This window comes from Arachis hypogaea, chromosome 2 (genome assembly GCF_003086295.3).
Source record: "Arachis hypogaea cultivar Tifrunner chromosome 2, arahy.Tifrunner.gnm2.J5K5, whole genome shotgun sequence".
In the NCBI taxonomy this organism is placed as follows: domain Eukaryota; kingdom Viridiplantae; phylum Streptophyta; class Magnoliopsida; order Fabales; family Fabaceae; genus Arachis; species Arachis hypogaea.
In genome coordinates, this window is record NC_092037.1 from 2,405,718 (window position 1) to 2,426,561 (window position 20,844).

The 20,844-nt window shown below is 33.5% G+C and overlaps 3 protein-coding genes across 4 annotated transcripts; 1 reads left to right on the plus strand and 2 right to left on the minus strand.

Annotated features, from left to right (window-relative positions):
- Window positions 1-5,528: 5,528 nt before the first annotated feature.
- LOC112732611 (methyl jasmonate esterase 1) lies at window positions 5,529-7,279 on the plus strand. Its single transcript, XM_029290832.2, has 3 exons — window positions 5,529-5,976; window positions 6,364-6,504; window positions 6,894-7,279. The coding sequence occupies exons 1-3, from the start codon at window positions 5,587-5,589 to the stop codon at window positions 7,179-7,181; spliced, it is 819 nt and encodes a 272-aa protein (XP_029146665.1). The 5' UTR covers window positions 5,529-5,586; the 3' UTR covers window positions 7,182-7,279.
- A 90-nt stretch (window positions 7,280-7,369) lies between these two features.
- On the minus strand, window positions 7,370-10,975 carry LOC112762207 (putative disease resistance protein At3g14460). Its single transcript, XM_072213082.1, has 2 exons — window positions 8,364-10,975; window positions 7,370-7,779 (listed from the first exon to the last, which is right to left on the minus strand). The coding sequence occupies exon 1, from the start codon at window positions 10,973-10,975 to the stop codon at window positions 8,381-8,383; it is 2,595 nt and encodes an 864-aa protein (XP_072069183.1). The 3' UTR covers window positions 7,370-7,779; window positions 8,364-8,380.
- A 1,642-nt stretch (window positions 10,976-12,617) lies between these two features.
- Window positions 12,618-20,492, minus strand: LOC112732621 (monosaccharide-sensing protein 2). Of its 2 annotated transcripts, XM_025781383.2 has the most exons (6): window positions 20,360-20,492; window positions 20,104-20,229; window positions 18,594-19,154; window positions 13,810-14,651; window positions 13,552-13,739; window positions 12,618-13,376 (listed from the first exon to the last, which is right to left on the minus strand). In XM_025781383.2, exons 2-6 carry the CDS (start codon window positions 20,186-20,188, stop codon window positions 12,926-12,928), a joined length of 2,127 nt encoding a protein of 708 aa, XP_025637168.1. In that variant the 5' UTR covers window positions 20,189-20,229; window positions 20,360-20,492; the 3' UTR covers window positions 12,618-12,925. The 2 variants fall into 2 exon arrangements, with proteins under 2 accessions (XP_025637168.1, XP_072069186.1); XM_072213085.1 differs by lacking the exons at window positions 18,594-19,154; window positions 20,104-20,229; window positions 20,360-20,492 and adding an exon at window positions 14,742-14,853.
- Between the last annotated feature and the right edge of the window lie 352 nt (window positions 20,493-20,844).

Sequence of the window (20,844 nt, forward strand, 5' to 3'; positions counted from 1 at the left end):
AATTTTATATCAATTTAATATTAATTTTTAAGATTTTTTTATTAAATAGTTTGTTATGTATAAAAAATGAATTAATTTTAATTTGTCGCAACGCGCAAATTTAAATCTAGGTATATTAGTTTTGAACGGCTTAGATGGAAGCAATATGAACTTTCTAAGTGTTACATTAACCATGAATTCATGGTAGCATCCTCTCCAAGGACGGAGGTTCTCATACTTCTAGAGATAATTGTCACGGTAAATTTTAGAAGGTTAAATTTAGGGTTAAGTTTAATTTTGGTCCTTAACGTAGGGGTCGAAAATTTGTTTCGTCGCTAAGTTTTATTTTTAAACAAAATTGTCCCCAAAGTTAACAATTGTATTAAAATGATCCATTCGTACCAAAAATAAATTTTAATGACAATTCTGTCCTTGCGATTTCTCTCCTTTAATTTTCATTCCCGCGAAATGCATACCTCCTCATCAAGTAACTCATAAACTTCCTTGAAACACTTGAAAACTAAAACGTTGGTGTGAAACCCTTAGACGTAGGTACAAAGAGGGTGTACAGAAAGTATTGTCACCGTTGAGGGAGTTAATTAAGGTTAAGAATCGGTGTGCTGAGACATTGGTGAGTAATCTTCATCGCTGCAATAGCTGATTGGTCAGGTACGATTACTTTCCATCCCCCAAGCAATCACGTCAACTGTTCACAACATGTTGGGGGTTTGCATTTCATCACCATGTTGCTCTGTCTGAGCATTTCGGGGTTGAATGCAGGCTTTTGAGTCTGCTGCTATAGCTAGGGTTTGTATATATGTTTGTGAGTAATGTATTATGCTGTATGGCAGGGTTGATTGAGCAGAAGATGGTGTATATGAACGTAAGGGTGCATCATGGGGGTGCATTCGGATATGAGGAGGGGGTTTTTAAGTACCTGAAGGGTCAAAGTACCATCATCGAGGACATTGATGGCGATCGTTGGTTTTTATTTAAGGCCTATGAAGAACTAAGGCAGTTTGGTTACTTGCAGGCCAACATTGTTGCGTTGTGGTATAAAGATCCAAGCTTTGATGATTTGGAGACTTGCCTGAAGATGCTGAAGGGTGACACAGAAGCAATCGAGATGTACAGCATTGCTGGGTTACGGGGCTTGGTAGAGTTGTATGTGGTCCACGATGTGGGTGATGCCGAGCCGTTTCCAGAAATGGGTTACGTTGACGTTGGGGGACGGAGTTGCAGAAGAGGGAACATATGATGGGCTTGGCTTGGTTGTTTTCGTAGGGCACGGGGTTGAGGCAGCAGGGGCCAGTGCCGAACCTAATGAGGCAACCGAGGGTGGAGATGTGGGGGATGAGTTTGAGGTAGATGGAAGTGAGTCCAATGATGAAGATAGTGAGGACCCTGAGTACATGCCATCTGATGAGCAAGGGGACAGTACAGGAGAGGTGCACTTCACTGATAGTGATGAGGATTTTGAGGGTGATAGTGGATTTGATTATGGTAATTCTGTGCCGGAAGAAGCTACTGCTGGCAAGGAAAAGGGTAATGGTATAAATCAGTTTAGTGATGAGGATGGAGCAGATAGTGATGAGTTGGAGATGGACCATATGATTGGTGGGGATGAGGGGGATGATGACAATGCTGAGAATGATGCTGATGATATATCAGATCGTGTGGGTCAAAGGTTTCCAGTTCATAAACCTTTGAAGGATATGAGCAGCTATAGGTGGGAGGTAGGAACACTTTATGCATCCAGACAAGAATTTAAGGAGACTGTGCTGGCATATGCAGTTCATACAGCTAGGAGCATCAAATTTAAGAAGTGTGATTTGGTCAGGGTTAGAGCTGTGTGTCAGAAGGATTGTCCATTTTGGCTCTATGCACATAGGGTTGGGGATGAATCCACCTGGCAGTTAATAAGCTTGAACCTCAAACACACCTACATGCAAACGCACAGAGTTGGGATACTGCACACTAAGTGGCTTGGAGCCCAATTTAAAAAGAAGGTAGAGTCTAATATGAGGATTAAAATAAGGGAGTTAACACTAGAATGTTACTGTGACCAAGTCCATGGCAGCCAAGTCGAAGCAAGAGGCACTAAGTCAAATTCAGGGTGCATTTAGGGAGCAGTATAGAAGGATTAATGATTACTGTGCGGAGATTCTAAGGGCCAACCCAGGTTCATCTGTCAGCTTGAAAGTGATTAGGAGCCCAGATTTTGTCCAGGAGGTCCAGAACCCCGAATTGATGAACTATTGTGTATTCCAGAGATTGTATGTCTGCTTCAATGCATGCAAGAAGAGCTTCCAACATGTCAGACCCTTTATCAGTTTGGACGGGTGTTTCTTAAAGACTCCTCATGGTGGCCAGTTACTGACTGCAATAGGAAGAGATCCTAATGACCAGATCCTTCCTATTGCTTATGTGGTGGTTGAAGCTGAGACCAAGGATTCCTGGGTTTGGTTTCTGAGACATTTATCTGATGATCTGGATGTTGATAAAATTGGAAAGTGTACATTCATATCGGATCAGCAAAAGGTAAACATTAATTTGAAGTTGTTTGTGCATTTTATAACTTATGGTGAAGACTATACTAATTAGGTTGGTTACCTTTCTGATGTAGGGCTTGTTACCAGCTCTTGAGGAAGTCATCCCTGGGGTGAACAACCGATACTGTGTGAGGCATTTGTATAACAACTTCAGGAAGAAATTTTCTGGATTGGAGCTGAAGAATCAAATGTGAAGATGTGCAAAGTCTACGTACTAGAAAGAATGGGAGAAGGAGATGAAGACAATGAGACTCAAGAAGGAGGATGCATTTCGGCACTTGAACAGCATTCCACCCAGGTTCTGGTCCCGTTCTCGCTTTTCATTTTATTCAAAGTGTGACTCCCTTGTTAACAACATGAGTGAGAGTTTTAATGCTGTCATAGTTGAGGCTAGAGAAAAACCAATTGTCACTATGTTAGAGGACATTAGGGTCTATATAATAACTAGATGGGCTACCAATAAAGTTAGGATTCAAGTGTACCAGGGTAACATTATGCTAACAATATTTTGTTATTTTGTTCCATGTGGTTAACTGGTTTTAAGTTTGTTTATGAACTATGTTGGTCTATGTTTTTGCTGTTTAAGTGACAACTACAAGTCTATAATTGGCCATTTTGGCTTATAGATGCTGTTGTGAATGACTTTGTCAGTGTTTTAAGGTTCATTGCTTAAGGTTTTATCCAAATTAGCACATAAATGTTCTTTACATGTTTTCAACACATTTTCACTGCTTCATGATTGAAAATTTGCACAACACCTTCATTCATACATTGAAACATCTTCACAGGGGATACATCACATAACATCATTGTAACAAATAGAGAAACCAAAACAACAGTATCAAATAACCAAAACAACACACAAAAATCCTATAAATAATGTTCTAATCATCTCCTGATTAAATGTATTTCATATGGTTGCCTCAAATTGTCTGGATTATGCAGCAACAAATAGAGAAACCCAATCCACCCAACTACCCCTAAAGTAGCTACAATCCTCAACTTCCATTCGACATCCTTCAACCTTGTCTTCAAGGTTGTAATCTTTTTCCTGCATCTTGCAATCTCAGAATCCCGCAGCGCTCCTCTAGCTTCTGGGTCTGCCTACCTAAAGAAATCACAGGCATCCTGAACCTATCACCACCCAGAACTCATAAGATGAAGGAAACCCAGATGGAAAAATTCAATCTCAGAAATTAGAGGCCATCAAAATACCTCATAGTAGACACAACCTCAAAATCGTCGACCTGGGTTGTCCTTCGTTGTTGAGGTACGCAGAATCGGCCTTTCACCATGCCCACATACCATCTCCTTCACAGGTGTTCGAATTCTATCCGATCTTGAACTCTGGGAAGCCATCCAATCGGCGTTTCTGTCCCCGTCCTCCACTGAGTCGAACCCTAGCACAACTTTCTTCCTCACAGCCTTCAAGCCAACATATTCCCCTTCTCCCTCTCCCACAACGTTCCCTTTTATTATTAATAATATTATTATTAATATTATTATTATTATTAATTAACAAACAGTTAAGGAGAGTAACAAATTTAGGGGCATAATTGTCTGTCGGACCATTTTAATATAACTGTCAACTTTGGGGACGATTTTGTTTAAAAATAAAATTTAGGGATGAAACAAATTTTCGACCCCTACGTTTGAGACCAAAATTGAACTTAACCCTTAAATTTAATAGTGTTTGTAAAGTTTTTTGGAGTGTTTGAAAATGTTCTAAATGGTTCCGAAACGTTTTAGGATAGAGTCTTCTAGAACCTTTTAAGATATTCTGGGACCTTCTAGAACATTTTAAAACGTTCCAAAACTATCTAGAATATTCTCAAATATTCCAGAAAATTTTATAAATACTATTAAATTTAACTTTTTAAGATTTATTATGACATAATGGCTTCTTAAATTTCAACTTTCTTTATAAATTATGTGTAAATTTTTATTTTAATTTTTTTATATTAAAATAAATTTTGACTCTTTCCCAAATTTTATGTTAGTTCGGCGCCTTGATCCCCTCGTTGTTTCCGATGCAAACATGCCTTGTTAAATTAAGAAATTATTATTCCAGGAGATGAAATCATCTATATATTAATATGCATGTGAAAGTAACGGATACCCACTCCAAAACATACTGTTCTAAAAGCGTGAATTAATATATACAAGCAAGAAAACAAATAGCAAGTTAAAGTGCAAGTTCTATATAATAATCAAAACATATTGTTTTGGTTAGAAATAAGAGAATAATTAAAAAAAAAAAGTGATCGTGTATTATTAAATGTGCGTCAAAAAGTATAATATATAAAAAGTATATATAGATGTTAAAAAAATTAAAATAATAAAAATACAAAATCTTATAATAAATATATAGATATATAATATAAATATAAATGATATTAATTAATCTTAATTAGTTTTAATTATATTATAATATTTTTTTGCAAACTCAAGTGGGAGTATCTTGAGTTTAGAATTTAAATAGTAGAGTTCGAAAATAAAAACCAGTAGAATAAGTCTTCGTAAAGATACCAGTCTGATCTATAGTTTCAAGTACTTCCAACAACTATGAGACGAATAACATCAATCTCAATATGTTTGGTGCATTTATGAAAAATATTATTATGGAGTATATTTTTTATTTTTAAAATTTGTTAAAAATTTTAAAAATATTTTTAAATTTTATTTTGTTTCAATTTGTCCTAAAAAAAATTTTATTTGCATTAAATTTACTCCTAACAACTAATTTTTTTAAAAAGATATGATCAATTTAAGAATGATCTCATAAAAACAACTTTTAATATAACCAAATTAAACATTATTTATCATGTATTATTGTTAGATAAGATCTAAAATTTAGTTGTCATGGATATATTTTATACAAATCGAAAATTTTTGAGATAATTAATCCAAAATAAAATGTAGAGATATTTTTAAAATTTTAGACAAATTTTATAAACAAAAAATATATTTTATTCTTTATATTTTTTTATACTTGTCAACAATACAATTTTTTATTAAATATTTAAAAGGTGGAAGAATAGTGTAACAAAGACAAATGATTAGGCAAGAGAGAGTAGCTATGGAAAACAAGAAGCATTTTGTGCTGGTTCATGGTGCCTGCCATGGCGCGTGGTGCTGGTACAAGGTATCTGCTTTGTTGAAATCAGGTGGTGACAGAGTGACAGCTCTGGACATGGCTGCCTCCGGGATCCATCCAAAGAAGGTTCAAGAGCTGGCTTCCATAACCGAATATGTGGAGCCATTGATGGAGTTGCTGGAGTCTCTGCCTTCAGAGGAAAGAGTTATATTGGTGGGTCACAGCTTGGGCGGTATCTGCATTTCCATGGCCATGGAAATGTTCCCAAATAAGATTGCAGCTGCTGTCTTTGTAGCTTCTTTCATGCCTTCTTCTCAAGATCCAACCTTTATGACTCGTATCCAACAGGTAATAATTAGAGTAAAGTAACAAATAAATCATCAAAATTTATATTTCTGATCCATTAATCTCTAAAAAAAATACAAATAAAATCTTTCATAATAAACATGAACAAGTTAGTGTATCCATGTCTGTTGTTGACTTTATTAGTATTCTTTTTTTTTTTAGAAACTAATCTGTCCAAAGCGTAAATCTTTAAAGTTTATTTGTAACTTTACTCTAATAATTATTTAACAATTCCTTCATTCATTCATTTGATCATCATCATCATCGATGAAACTAACCTTAATTTCATAGAATAAATTATGAATATATGAATTTCCCAATTTACAAATGCTTTATTGATGTGCTTATAAGTGAAATCTAATTAATCGAGTTGGTTGGCGAAATTCTCAGCATAGGGAAAAAGTATATTCTAGCATGGACTCGAAGATCATGTTTGATGAGGATGCTAAAAATGCTAGTAAGCCCAATGGGTGTATGATATTTGGGCCCGAACACCTAGCATCCAATTTATACCAATTGTGTCCACCTGAGGTATGTCTGTCTCTAATTATTGGAATTCAGGTTCTCAGTAATAGTGTAATACACATCACAATAATAATAATAATAATAATAATAATAATAATAATAATAATAATAATAATAATAATAATATAATTTTGAGAAATTTTTGGAACCAGCAGTTTTTAGTAATTTTGATCATTATTTGACCAGCACAAACGCTAAATTGTCTTTAGTAGATATATTTTACTAATTCATAAACTGTATTAACTCATGTGTGCAAAATCTCGTGAACATAAATGTAAACTATATGCTTTTTGTGTACAAATTTTTGGAAATACGAGTGTAAATTATTAATGACAAAATACTGATAAAAGATGATAATATTTACATGTAATATTGTTCTGTAATTTATGAAGCAGGATATTAGCCTAGCAATGTCATTGCTTAGGCCAACAAGGCTGTATGGGGACCAAGAAATGGTGAGAGAGCAAACAAGAGTTACAAGGGAAAAGTATGGGAGTGTGGCCAAAGTATACATAGTGTGCGAACAAGACCAAGCTATCAAGAAGGATGTTCAGTTGTCTATGATTGAAAAGAACCCAGAAACTGATGTGAAATTCATTGCTGATGCTGATCACATGCCTATGTTCTCTAAACCACAAGAGCTTTTCTCTTGCCTTCACCACATTGCAACCACCTATTATTAGCATGCATCTCAATATGTATCACAATTCACAAATATTTAACTAGCTTTTTCATGAATGAGAAAGAAGATTTATAAATAAATGTATTCAAGATTGTCCTACGTTTTACTAGAGATTTCTTAAAACTAAAAATGATAAACTTGGATTCCACCTTAAGTTGCTTTTTTACATTATCATGAACAATGAAAATATTCAGTAGAACAGCCTCCACATGATTATTTCCACTCAAATGCAAAACTTTACATCGGATATGTTTGATTTGCTGTTGAACTAAATAAGCAAGATATCTTTACTCTAACTAAATAACTGACATGCATGCATACACATGCTGAACACATGAAATCAATATTATGTCACAGACTCTTGGCAGAAGCATCCTGGCGTACTCTTGCACCGACGGCAAAGAATTCAGTAATGACTTCAAGAGGCATGCCCTTTGTTTCTGGAACCTTCAAGAACACAAATATCCAGGAGATGAAACAAGCAACAGCATATATGCCAAAGAAACCGGCGAGTCCAATTTGAGCTGAGCATCACAGGCAGGGGGTATGTGACATTAGCTATATCTTCATCATCTTGGGAAAACTATTGATAATGTATCCTAAAGAAAATATACAAGGCATTAGATGAGTGTAGAATGATATGAATAACTCTTCCCCTGTTTAACTTTGAGTTACAAATCCAGAAAGTAGTTGAAGGCAAAAGTCCCAACTTACTCTTCTAGTTCTAGCTGATGATATGGATAGATACATGCAATATGGATAGTCCCAACTTAATATTGAAGAACCTTCTTTTCTTAGTATTAGAAATAGATTATTATAGGCATCTAAAATAAATTTGTCTAATGTTGCCATATAGTTACATGTTTCAACCTATGGCTAAAAAAGATTACACAGCAATAACTTGATCCTTTTCATGTTGAAAGCTAATACACCTCATGCAGAATCCTTTAACTATCCTACATGCTCTTTCAAGTAAATACAATTTTATTGAAAAATACGAATGCTAAGTATGACAGATAAATAAAAGTACAGAATTAGAATACTGTTGTTAGCATATCAGTTCAACTAACTGGTTAAAGTTGTCTAAAGAAAGAGAGGACTAATTTAGTTCAATAGAAAGGAAATTTATGCATGTATGAATTCAATTGTGGAAGCTTGAGAAACATGAAGATTAGAGAATTACCTTCTTAGAAATTTCTATCACAAAACTTGTCTGCCATTAACTTGAATGGTCGGGATGTGTGAAATTTTGGGCCAAATTTGTTGATGCTTGTTCTTGCAGTGTTCTCCAAGCAAACCACAGTGAGAAATTTGAAATGTTAACACAGAGGGGGGAAGCTTTTCTCCTACCATGTTCTCCAGATTTGGACACCCTCCAATTCTTAATTGTAGGAGGGAGGTAAGGCCGAGAAGCTCGTTGCACTCCAACGTCTCCAGATTTGAAAATCCCCTGATCACTAAAGTGGTAATGGAGGGAAGATGAGGCAGTGAACCTATCTCATGGAATGACTTCACACTCTCACAGCCAACACCTGAAATTTCAAGATGAGTGAGAGACTCAAAGTTTCCTCCCATTGATGATACACTCCTCAACTGTTGCTTGCAACCTCCGACAGTAAGTGACTTCAAATTAGGCGGCAAACCACCCTCTGGAAACATACAAATTTCCTGGCAATGTTGCATTTCAAGGGACTCCAAATTTGGGAGAAGAGTATTCATGTCTCTTGGCAATTCCTCCAACTTTGAGCACCTTTTAACATGGAGACTAGTCAAGTTGGGTGCAGCCAATCCTTCTCCAGGAAATGACACAAATTTGGGGCATCCAATGATGCTGAGATGTTGGAGAGCAGTATGGGGTGGCTGTGACAATGAAACTGATTCCACATTCTCACACCAATGTATTTCAAGATTCTTGAGATTGGGAAAGGCATCCAATGACAACGAGGTTAGTGAATCGCAGCTGGAATGTATTTGTAGCTCTACCAAATCATACTTCTGCTGATGTTGCTCCGGGAATTCCAGTTTCCCGGAGCTGCAGATTGCGAGCTTTTGCAAAGATTCAGGTAAACAATTGCCTGGCAAGGATACAGCAGATAAACACCCTGAGATTTGTATTTCTTGGAGACAAGTTAGATGGTTGATGCTAATTGCCTCAAATGCAGACTTCACAATGGATTCACATCCTCCAATTGATAAATTATCCCCAGTAAGTGACATCTCTTGAGAGCATCGTTCTGATATATCTAGTTTGCGAACTTTAGAAACATCAGACAAAGAAGAAAGGATTTTCAAGAATGCTTGACTAAACACATCTCCCTTTAACATTGGACAATCTCTTATTAGAAGCCTCTTAAGCTGAGGAAAAGTTTCTGAGTCAGGTAAGTGCCACATCTCCCAGCATGGCATATCTCGAAATTCCAATTTCTCCAGTGATGGAAAATGAGCAATATGAAAAGAAGGATTGTCTTCATTCTTGTAAAACTCATCACTAATATACTTGAGCTGACCAAAACCTTCAATGTGCAGGGACTTAAGAGATGGCAACTGTCCAAGTGAAGGCAACATGCAGCAATTGTTGCAAGACTTTAGAGATACACTGGTCATGTTTTGGTAGGAACAATGGCCAACCCAATTTGGAAATATTGTACCTTTGTATCCCTCGATTGTCAACTCTTTCAAGCCATTGTGCGGTCGCAAGCTGTCGAGTATGTCTCTTTCAATCTGTGTGTCTAAAACCATGTCATCACTTGAAAACCATTCCAATGATAAGCAGTCAATGTGCATCTTATCCATTATTTTTGCACTCTTTGCTTCCTTCACATCAACAATGTTCTCCAACTTCTTAATCCCAAATGAACCATGAAGATTTGAAAGCTCTCCTAACTCTTGGATTCCATTGTCTTTATGCTTGCCCACAGTAAAGTAGCTGAATATGTGTAAGTGTTTCAATTTGCTCATTTTTCTTGGCATTTCTTTCAAACAAGTTCCCCAAATATCAAGATGTCGCAAATTCACAAGCTTATGCATGCCATTGGGTAGCATAATCAAACTGGTGCAGTTATGCAGCTTCAATGTTTGTAGATTGCACAAGTCACATAATGATTCTGGGAGTGTCCTAATATTTGTCCAAGAAAGGTCCAAGTAACGCAAATAGATCAATCCACCTATTGAATCAGGCAATACATCAAGCATTTTGAAGGACAAAACTCTCAAATATTTGAGCTTCAACATCAGAATGCATGTTACAGCATCAATGTTGTCTGAAAGGGAAGAGAAATTGATTTGCAAGAGTGTTCTCAAAGATTTAATTTTACTGAAGGAATCAAGATTCAGATGATTCAAGCTTTCACAGGACAAATGGCGAATATGACTAGACATATACTCTGCATCAGCAACCTTTTCAAATCTACAATAAAAGTCTCCAGCAAGGAAAATTGCTAAGTCATGCAAGAGATCATGCATCTTATAAACATACCCATCCCCATCTTGTTTAAAAAATAATCTAAAAGCTAGTTCAACAAAACACTCATGACCAACTTCTTCTAAACTCTCTCCTCTCTTTGGTGGTCTCAAAAGATCTTCGGCCATCCACAGCAAAATTAGATCATCTTTGGTAAAGCAGTAATCTTTGGGATACAATGAACAATAAACAAAGCAACGCTTTAAATATGCAGGAAGTTGAAAGTAACTAATTAACAATGCTGGAATAATTTTACTTTTTTCAACAGAAAATTCCCAGATATTGCTTATTAGTACCCTTTCCCACTCCTTAACATTGTGGTTCATCCGCAACATACGTCCAAGTGTTTCTGCAGCTAATGGTAACCCCTTACACTTCTTGACAATCTTTCTGCCGATTTCTTCTAGTGGCAAACTCCCATTTGATTCGGGAAAACAAGCATTGTTTGCAAACACTAATCAGCAACCGTCTTCAGACAACTCATTGAGAATGTAAGGGGGACAAGTTTGGATTAAGGAAGCAACTTCTTTGGCACGAGTTGTTACAAGAATTATACTTCCATTAGCCCCATATTGAAATGGAGTTATAAATTTCTTCCAAACATCACCATCATTACTCCAAACATCATCCAAAACAATAAAGAATTTCTTTCCCAACAATGTTTTCTTCAATTCATGTTGAAGGCAGTTAAAATCATCAGTATTACAACCATCTTGGCCTATAATATTCTTTGTAACCTTAGCAATATTGAAGTCCTCTGAGATGCAAACCCATTTTTTGATTTGAAACCTGTCCATCAAGTCCTCATTATTGTACAACCATTGTGCTAAAGTTGTTTTACCAACCCCACCTATGCCAACAATGGAGATCACAGATAACTGATGTTCTCTGGTTTCATTTAATATCTTGATTATTTCCTGTTGGTCCTTTTCCCTGCCATATATACTACCTTCTACAAGAGATGTGGATGGAATTCTCCATGACAAGAAGTTCCTCTTGGTACTCTTTTCAAGACCAAGCAAATCTTTTTGTTTTTGAAGAAATTCTATTCTTGTCACCACCTCTTCCATCTTATTTACCATCAACATCTTCCTTTTCCGGTCGAGGAAACTAGGCAAGAAAGAAAGTACCTTCTTTTGAGTAGCTTCTTTGGTGAGGACATCATCCAACAAGTCATCAGCAATGTAGACAGCATCCTTGAGACAGTTGAGCCACTCCCTCACACGTTCGTCGCCCAGTTGCTTGTACTCAGCATCATCAACCAAAGCTTCAGCAGCAAGCAGAGAAATCTTCAGCCTCTCAACCAAGTCAGAGCCAAGCTTCTTGCCCAACACCAAGTTGACTGCATCAACTGTAAGTAACCTGTCAAAGACAACATTGATGAAGCCAGAAAGAAAAGCTCCACCAACAAGTGCACCAGTCATGATATATATGATCTTAAACAAGTGATGATCAGAAATTCAGATATGAAGGAGAGTGAAAAACTTTGTAACCGAAATCAGTATTGGTGTATAAAAGCTTATAGTGAAGAAATAGTTTTCAATAATCTGTTGGCAAAAACAGAAAGTTGACTTTGTTAGTGGGACTGATGTTACCTTTTTCTTTTTTTTCAACTAATGTATTATTTTATGAGAGTTTTTTTTCCAAGATAAATAAAAAGAAGATAATTATTTCTATTAAAAAAACTATGTTAATAAAAAGTTTCAACCAATGTTGTTCCAATAATGTGTGTTGTTAGTAACGTGTTAGAAAACTTCATTGACTTAAAAGTCCAAGTCCTCCAAGCTAAGGTCTATTGGATAAGGAAGAAGCTATAATCAAAGAAACTATATCAACTGAGTTAACTTCAATTAGCTGCTTTTAAACAATAATTAATAAAAATTAATAGTGGTAGAATTTACATAAGAAAAATAAGTATAGCTGCTTTTTTTTCCTTCTTGGGTTTAAAAATTTTGTAATAAAAAGTATAAACAGAAATTTTTCCTGTGAAGATGAATTATTTTCCTCTAAAAGGAGTTCTCTTTTGTAAGAACAATACATACAATATGTACATCTAATTTTGGCACCAATCAAAATTTCAAACCTTTATGTAAGAACAATATATACTGTATGAAAAGCTTTAGTACAACAGCCTCCACATGATTATTTCCACTCAAATGCAAAACCTTACATGGGATATGTTTGAAGTTGAACTACAAGCAAGATATTTTTCTTCTAACTAACTAACTAACTGACATGCATGCATACACACACTCTAAACTCATGAGAAGGAGATCAATATTCTGTTACAGATTCTTGGCAGAAGCAGCCCGTCTTACTCTTGCGCCGACAGCAAAGAATTCAGTGATGACTTCAAGGGGCATTCCCTTGGTTTCTGGAACCTTCAAGAACACAAATATCCAGGAGATGAAGCAACCAACAGCATATATACCAAAGACACCAGCGAGTCCGATTGAGCTGAGCATCACAGGCAGTGTGTATGTGACAATTATGTTTCCAATCCAGAACACTAGAGCGCATATAGCTATGCAGACGCCGCGCACCCTCGTAGGAAAAATCTCAGAGCAGAGTATGTTTGGAATTGGTCCATAGGCCATCTTAAAGCAGCAGAAGTAAACCACAACGGATATAGTTGAGATTAGTGCATGGACAATGGAGTTGAACTCTATTGCGTTTCCAACAACCAAAAGCACAAGTGAGACTATCAACACAGGAATCGTGGCGAGTAGTAGTTGCCTGTACATCAAGAAATCTGCTTAGAAAGTGTACTGTTTTCAAAAGATCCTAAAACATAATTTGAACCTTCCATTTCATGATGCAAGTATTTAAAGGGTTAAATTCTTTGTTTTCGTGTGAAAAACTTATATAACCAATAAAACAATATACATTAAAAGAAGGGGAAAAAAAGTACCTTCTTCCTGAGATATCTATGAGCCTCATGCTTAGAGCTATACAAGGAAGCATCAACAAAGTTGTGATAGCACTGAGTAGGAATGATGTAGATTTGGAGCTAATGCCAATATCTTTAAGAAGAATTTCAACACCTGCCTCTTGAAGAATTTGAGGAGTGTAGTATAGAACTCCATTTATCCCTGCAAGCTGCACAGATATTTAGAATTTGATGGTCATGAAAGAGAATTCAAACAACATGAACATATTTATCCACTACCTGCTGAAGCACTTGTATTCCAATCCCAACAATCAATGCATGCTTAACCCCAGGTTCAGTAAGATCTTTCCAAATTGATCCCTTTGAAGCAACCTCAGATGGATGAACCATTGCAGGTCCAATTGTTTGCTTGGAATAAAGAGCAGGTTGGCTAACCAAGGCAGCAACATGGACACCTTCGCCTTGGCCTTGAACCGAGACAAGAGATCCACGTCTAGATCCCTCTTGATGCAAATAAACTCTCTTCAATCCTCCTTCTTTTTCAGACCATTTCCATGCCAACTGCCAGCCACCACCAATCCCTGCCTCACCATCACCACCAGACCTGAGATGGTTGAACATACTACTGCCACGAGCCGAAATCAAAGGACTACGCAAATCATCATCTGAAACTCCATCAACAGCATCTGAAGGGTAGTAGTCCTGATCACCTTCTCTTTCTATATTCTCTTCATCAAATTGTTCATTCTTAGCATGATGATGATGATTCTCAACTGTGCTGCTAAACATGCTTCCAGAATGTGGAAAAAGCACACTCCTCATACTTCCTGTCTCAGGAATCTTTTCATGAATACTATCAAAGAGGGTGACAAGAGGATCCATGAGATGCATGCTTTGATTGCCAATAATGCTTCCAAGCCGCGACGCAGGCTTCATAGAACTGTGTCCAGAAGCAACAACAGGTTTTGCAACCCAAGAGAGACCAGCACCTTCAGATCCATATAACAAGACTTTGTAATCTTTCTCACTTGGTTCTTGATCAGCAGCAGAACCTATTAAGTACTCTTCTATGGATGTTTCACTACCAATTCCAAGACCTTCAACTAGCAATGCCATCTCCTCTGTGCATTAGAATTGATCACAACAAATTTTATTCATATATTTAACTACCAAGTAAATCAGAAGATATAATATGCAAACATGTCACTCACTCTATCTTACAGAATCACATGAGATATCTTCAATGATGAAAAGAGATTCCAGTTTGCAAATGTGAGAGATAATGAAGTTTCAAACAAACCTTTGAAATCAGTGTTACCAAACTATTTAGAAGTTAAGGGATGGGAGATACACTACAAAGGAGGGTCCAATTTAGATGGTCTCAAAATATTTCAACACTGTTGGTCTTATTGAAATAATTAAAAAAGTTTTAAGTAACTAGCAAAAATATAATAAAAGAGATAGAGATTGAGATTAAATTAACCTTTTAGAATTAATGTCCTAAGAGTAAAATAATCTTTTAAGATTAAAGTTGTTTATTTATATTAAGAGTTAGGGATTATAATTTATTTTAGAAAAACTAAAACACTCTTTTGATTGATTTTAAAAAATTAAAATACTTTCTAGGATTAATATTATAAAAATAAAATACTCATTTAAGATTAAGGTTGGATAATAATATTAGAACTAAAATATTTAAATTTGATTTATTCTAAAAAGGCTAAATATTTTTTTGGTTAAATAATAATAAAAGGCAAAATTATCCTTTAAGTTGGTCTTTTGAAATTATCGTATCACACCTCTTTCTAAAAGAGGATTCTAATCTTTTTAAAATAGTAGTTTAGTCTTTTAAAATTAATTAAAAGAGTTTTATTTTTTTTAAGGCAAATATAAATTTTACATTTTTTATACAATTAAACAACCTTACTACTAAAAGATTATTATTATCAAATTCAAAACACCGCATACAATTTTTTAAATAATTTTAAATTTTAATTTAGTGGATTTATTCATTTTTTCCCTAATAAGACAAAAAAAATCTCAAAGCATTTTTCAATTTTTCCAATGAAAACAACAAATATCTCAAAAATTCTAAGACCATCTAAACCAAAAGCTAGAAACCAAAGATGTTAAAGCTAATGATCAAAGGTCAAAGTGCATATGAAATGAAATTTTGACGGATTAAGAGATCAACATAACCCAGGCCTAACTCTTACATATCAATATCATATTACTTAGTTGGAAGTTTAGGTAACTTTATGTAAAGTTGATAGCTGTCAAATTTTTTAATCAATTTTAACTATCAATTTTAAATAAAACTAGAATGAGACTCGCGCAATGTGCGAGATGATAAATTAATGATAGTATATAATAAATATTAAAAATTGTTATATTTTGTAAAAATAAATTAAATATGTATAAATTGAAGCTAAATTTAAAAAGTTTTTTATTTTAAATAATTTATAATATAAAAGATTTGGATGTTAGAGTTGTACAAAGTGACATTTTTATTTGGTGGCTTGATTTTTGTATTTGTTTTAATTGATAGACTTAGTCATCTTATGTAGCGTTCGTCCTCCTTTTTTTTGTTGGCTGTTAGGTTCTTGCTTCACATGTTCTTTATGAATTGTTGAGTTTGATACCCTTTCTATTGTGTTATTTGGTTCCATCTTTGTATGTATGTTCTTCTTTCGAATATGTGTCTTGAATTTGTATGGTTTTCTTTCTCCTTAATCTCTTGATTAGGTGGTGCTTCAATGTCATTATTTTTCTGAAATGTCATTAGATTTGAAGCAGTTGTGCGCAATAAGTTTTTTGCGTCGCCATCAAATAGTACAAAAGTTGTTGTAACACTTTGATCTAAAATCTTTAATTGAATTCTGAACGTAAAATAAGTATTGGGTTAGCAACTAATAATTTGATAGATGAGATTATGAAAAGTATATAGAGTTACCTTATTGTTGGATATTGTGGTGTTTGATTACATGTGCCACAAATATAGTTATTTTTTTTATATGCTTTCTTCTGATACTTTTTACATTTAACATAGTTCTATCCTAATTTGTCATTAATTTTGTTTATAGTTGTTAAAATTGTGAAGATCTTTTCCTATTCCAATATTCAATTTATGTTATCATTAGGTATATGGTATTTGAGTAAGTATGAATGTATGATGCATGTTGTGATTTTTTTTGTCATACCTGATCATCAGATTCTCATTGCAGTTCGAAAATAAATTTTTTTGTGCTAAATTTGATGTTATGTGAAGAAATAGTGATAAGAGACTTATTTATGTAGTTTAAATGGTATGGAATTTAAATACTTATAACGTAAAATTTATTATGATTAATAATATTATTATGACATTTGTAATATGGATGTTAATTATCTTTAGTGAGTTATTTATAAAAGTTAATAAATTAATTGTTGCGGTTATAAATTTATTGTATTGTTTATAACGGTAAGATATAATAGATATAAGAATATGAATTCAATGTATTTGGAGGTTACAAATTTATTAAATTCTATTTTTTAGTTTTTTATTTGTATCTAATACGAAAATGTATGTTTAATATCATATATTTTTTTTGTTTCATTTTGATACTCTTTTAATAAATGTTTTTTTTTTTTAGTTTTCAAATATTCTTTTCAAAATTTATATTGGTAAAATAAAATAGAATTTGTTTTTAATAATAAGTAAAAACTAAAATAATAGTTCTTTGTACCTAGTGTTACTTCTAAAAATTAAAATGATTATTTTTTTTTACCAAAGATACAGAGAATCGAACTCACGACCAATATGGGAGACTATGCCATTTGAGGTATAACTTATTGACAAAAATTAAAATGATTATAATAAACATAATTATAATAATAAAATATAATTTTCATTTTTTAAACTTTTAATTTATAAATTAATTGTTGCAGTTATAAATTTATTGTATTGTTTATAACGGTAAAATATAATAAATATAGGAATATGAATTCAATATATTTTGAGGTTACAAATTTATTGGATTCTATTTTTTAGTTTTTTATTTGTATATTTTTTTTTTGCTGATTTGGAAATAATAGTTGATTTGGCAAAAATTGAGTGGTTGATTCTAAAATTGTGCCAAGTAAGCAATATTGCTGACATGGCATTAGTAGGAGAAAAAAAAATGTTTCAAAAGTAATGTGATGCATGCTTATGTATCTACTTTTATATATTAAGAATAAAAGATACATTTGAATTTTCACTTATTACTAAATATGACCCTAAAAGCCAATGAGTAATAGCTCAAATGACATAGTCTCTCCATACTCAATTAAGAGATTGCGGGTTCGAGTCTCTTATCTTTAGTAAAAAAAATATGACCCTAAAAACACATATGAAATCTCCGTAATCTCTGAAAAAACATAATAAAAAAAATAAAAAAATGAGTAGTGCTAGGGAGCCAATGGTTTAAGTGTATAATATATACAATGAGCTATTGAGTTACAAAATGAACATCATGTTGGGCCAACCGTGGGAGCTCTTCATCCTATAAACTCCTCACTCCTTCTATGCTTTCTTTAATGTGAGACTAATTTCAACACTCCTCACATTTGCAACATTAACGCATCACCCATACTATCCTGAGTGCTAGGGATAATAAACATCTCAAGTCATGAAATTACTCATCCCAAAAGTTTAAATTAATCATGTCATGATACCACTCTTCTCAAAAGCTTCAACTGATGGAAAAAAGTAATACTAATGATTATATCTCTGATACTCCCTAAACCTCCATTGTACATATTGTACAAATATTTCATTGACTCTATATACTTTCTCTTAAAAAATTTATATAAAATATTTAAATATAAAATTATTTTTATTTTTTAAAAAAATTTAAAAAAATAATTAAAAAAATTTCTTAAAAGTTCGTCCAACCCGAAAAACTACAAAAGAAGATGTTAAGAACAATTTAATCAAAAAAGTTCAAAGTGCAAATAAAAATGAAATTTTTGACTGATTAAGATCACGATATAACACTCAATATTCTTACATCTCGTATCATTAAACATGGAAGAAAACACACCTGAAACATCCTCTCTGCCCCGTAATTTCTGGAGAACTTTCTTCGCCTGAAGCATCTTTCCTTTACTGACAAGCCACCGAGGAGATTCAGGCAAGAAAAATATTGCAATCAGAAAATACAACAAAGACGGAACAAAAAGAATCCCAAGCATTAATCTCCAGCTTGGAGAAGCTTCCAGTGACATCCCAAAGATCATACAGTATGACAAGAACATTCCTGCAGAGCCTGTGAACTGCGGCAGCGTGTTCAGGGAACCCCTTATATCCGGCGGAGCAGTCTCCGATATGTAGATCGGAGCAAGAGTGACGGCGAGGCCAATTCCGAATCCATCTAGAAGCCTTGCTATGCATAAGACATACACGTTAGGGGACCATAACATGACCAAACCACTAAGGAAGTAAAATACCGATGAGATTATCAACAGTGGACGGCGGCCAAGCCAGTCTGAAACTGCGCCGGAGCATGTTGTTATGAGTGTTGCTCCGATCAAGGACATGGCTACCACAAGTCCTTCCTCACTTGTTTGTAATGCTAGCTCTGTCTTTATGTAAACAATGGCACCTACAAGCAACATATCATCACATATGTCATTTATGAATTTATTCCAATTATATTCGAGTATAAAATACACATTAAAATATAAAATAACTTAGATTTAATAACTATTTTTTTGTGTATATATAGTATTTTTTATTTATTTTTAATAAATTAAAAATTATACTAAATATATGTTAAAATTAATTATTAGTGTAAAATACATATTAAACTATAAAACAGAAAATACACGTTAAAAATGAGTTACTGTATATATATATTTATATAAATATATGATAACTTGTTTGATGATTAATTATTTTTTAGTGTGTATCTAATATTTTTATAGACAAATCATTATTTTATGACTAATAAATACATATATACGAGGATTGGATCAAGATCTTATAAAATAAAGAAGTTAATAAAACATATATTTCATAATAAAATTACAAAATCAATAATAATTAACTTTTTATTTTACTAATTTTTTACTTTTAAAAATATAAATTCAGGAAAATCTATAGGCTTTTTATAATTATTTTTACCAACTTTCTTACTTTCTATAGGAGTGCATATATGACTAAATTTAAGCTACTATATATACTTTGAATTTGTGTGTTGCTAAAATCACCAACCTTATTATTAATCATGAAATATATAAAAGAAATTAAAATATTTTATATTATGTGATTAAAATATTAAAAATAAATAAAATTCATTCTGTTAATAATAAACATATATTTCATATTATTCTATATGATGATTTGAGTTATCACTAATTTATATAACTAAGAGTATTATAGTCAAATAAATTAAAAAGTAATTTGTTTTAGTTTTTCGGAAAAAAGTTATATTTTGTAAATTGATCATGGAGAAAAATATTATTTAAAGATTTTGTAAGAAGAAAGTAGCATGGTTTTCTCATAATATAAGAAAGAAAGAGAAGAGAAGGTGATGGATGATTAGTGAGTACCAGAAATAGTAGCATTATCCCATCCTTGAATAAAATTACCGATGGAAGCTGCAATGGCCACAAGTATGGCTCCTCTGGCTCCCATTTTTAAAAGCAATATCTAGAGATACTCTTATGTATGTTAACCTGGAAAAATCAGTTGATTAGTGAATTGAAAATCTTGAACCAAGAGTGATAGAGAGTAACACAAATGCAAATAATGGAATATATTATACTATATGCTTAATGATTAAACCAAGTTAGTTATCTTAATTACCTTTGCTCTTGAAGTTTGTAGTAACCTCTCGGGTAGTGTCGTGTGTGAATATAGATTCATAGCGTGTGTGTATATATATATTTATAATCATTTAAAGGTATCTGTCTGATTCGAATAATTTCTAACATTTTCCTTAACCCCCATACGTACTTTGTTTGTATTTGCTGATGGCTGATATTTATTTCCTTTCCATGATTGCCTTCCTTGATTTCAATTGACAATTTTGTCCTTCACCTTTTATTATTTTACCGGTATATTCTACTCTTCACTAGTCTCTAAATGGTTAAGTAACAAGTGTGAAGAGTGTAATACATTAAAAAAAATAAAATGAAGAGAAGTGAGGAGTTTATAAGATGAGAGACTCATTAACTTGACATTTTAAGATTTTGAGTTAGATGTAATGTCTTCTCATCTTATGTTCTCTCGCTTGATCTTTCTCCAAAATCTTTTTAGTTGTCGAGAGCTTCTAATAGTGGCCCAACATA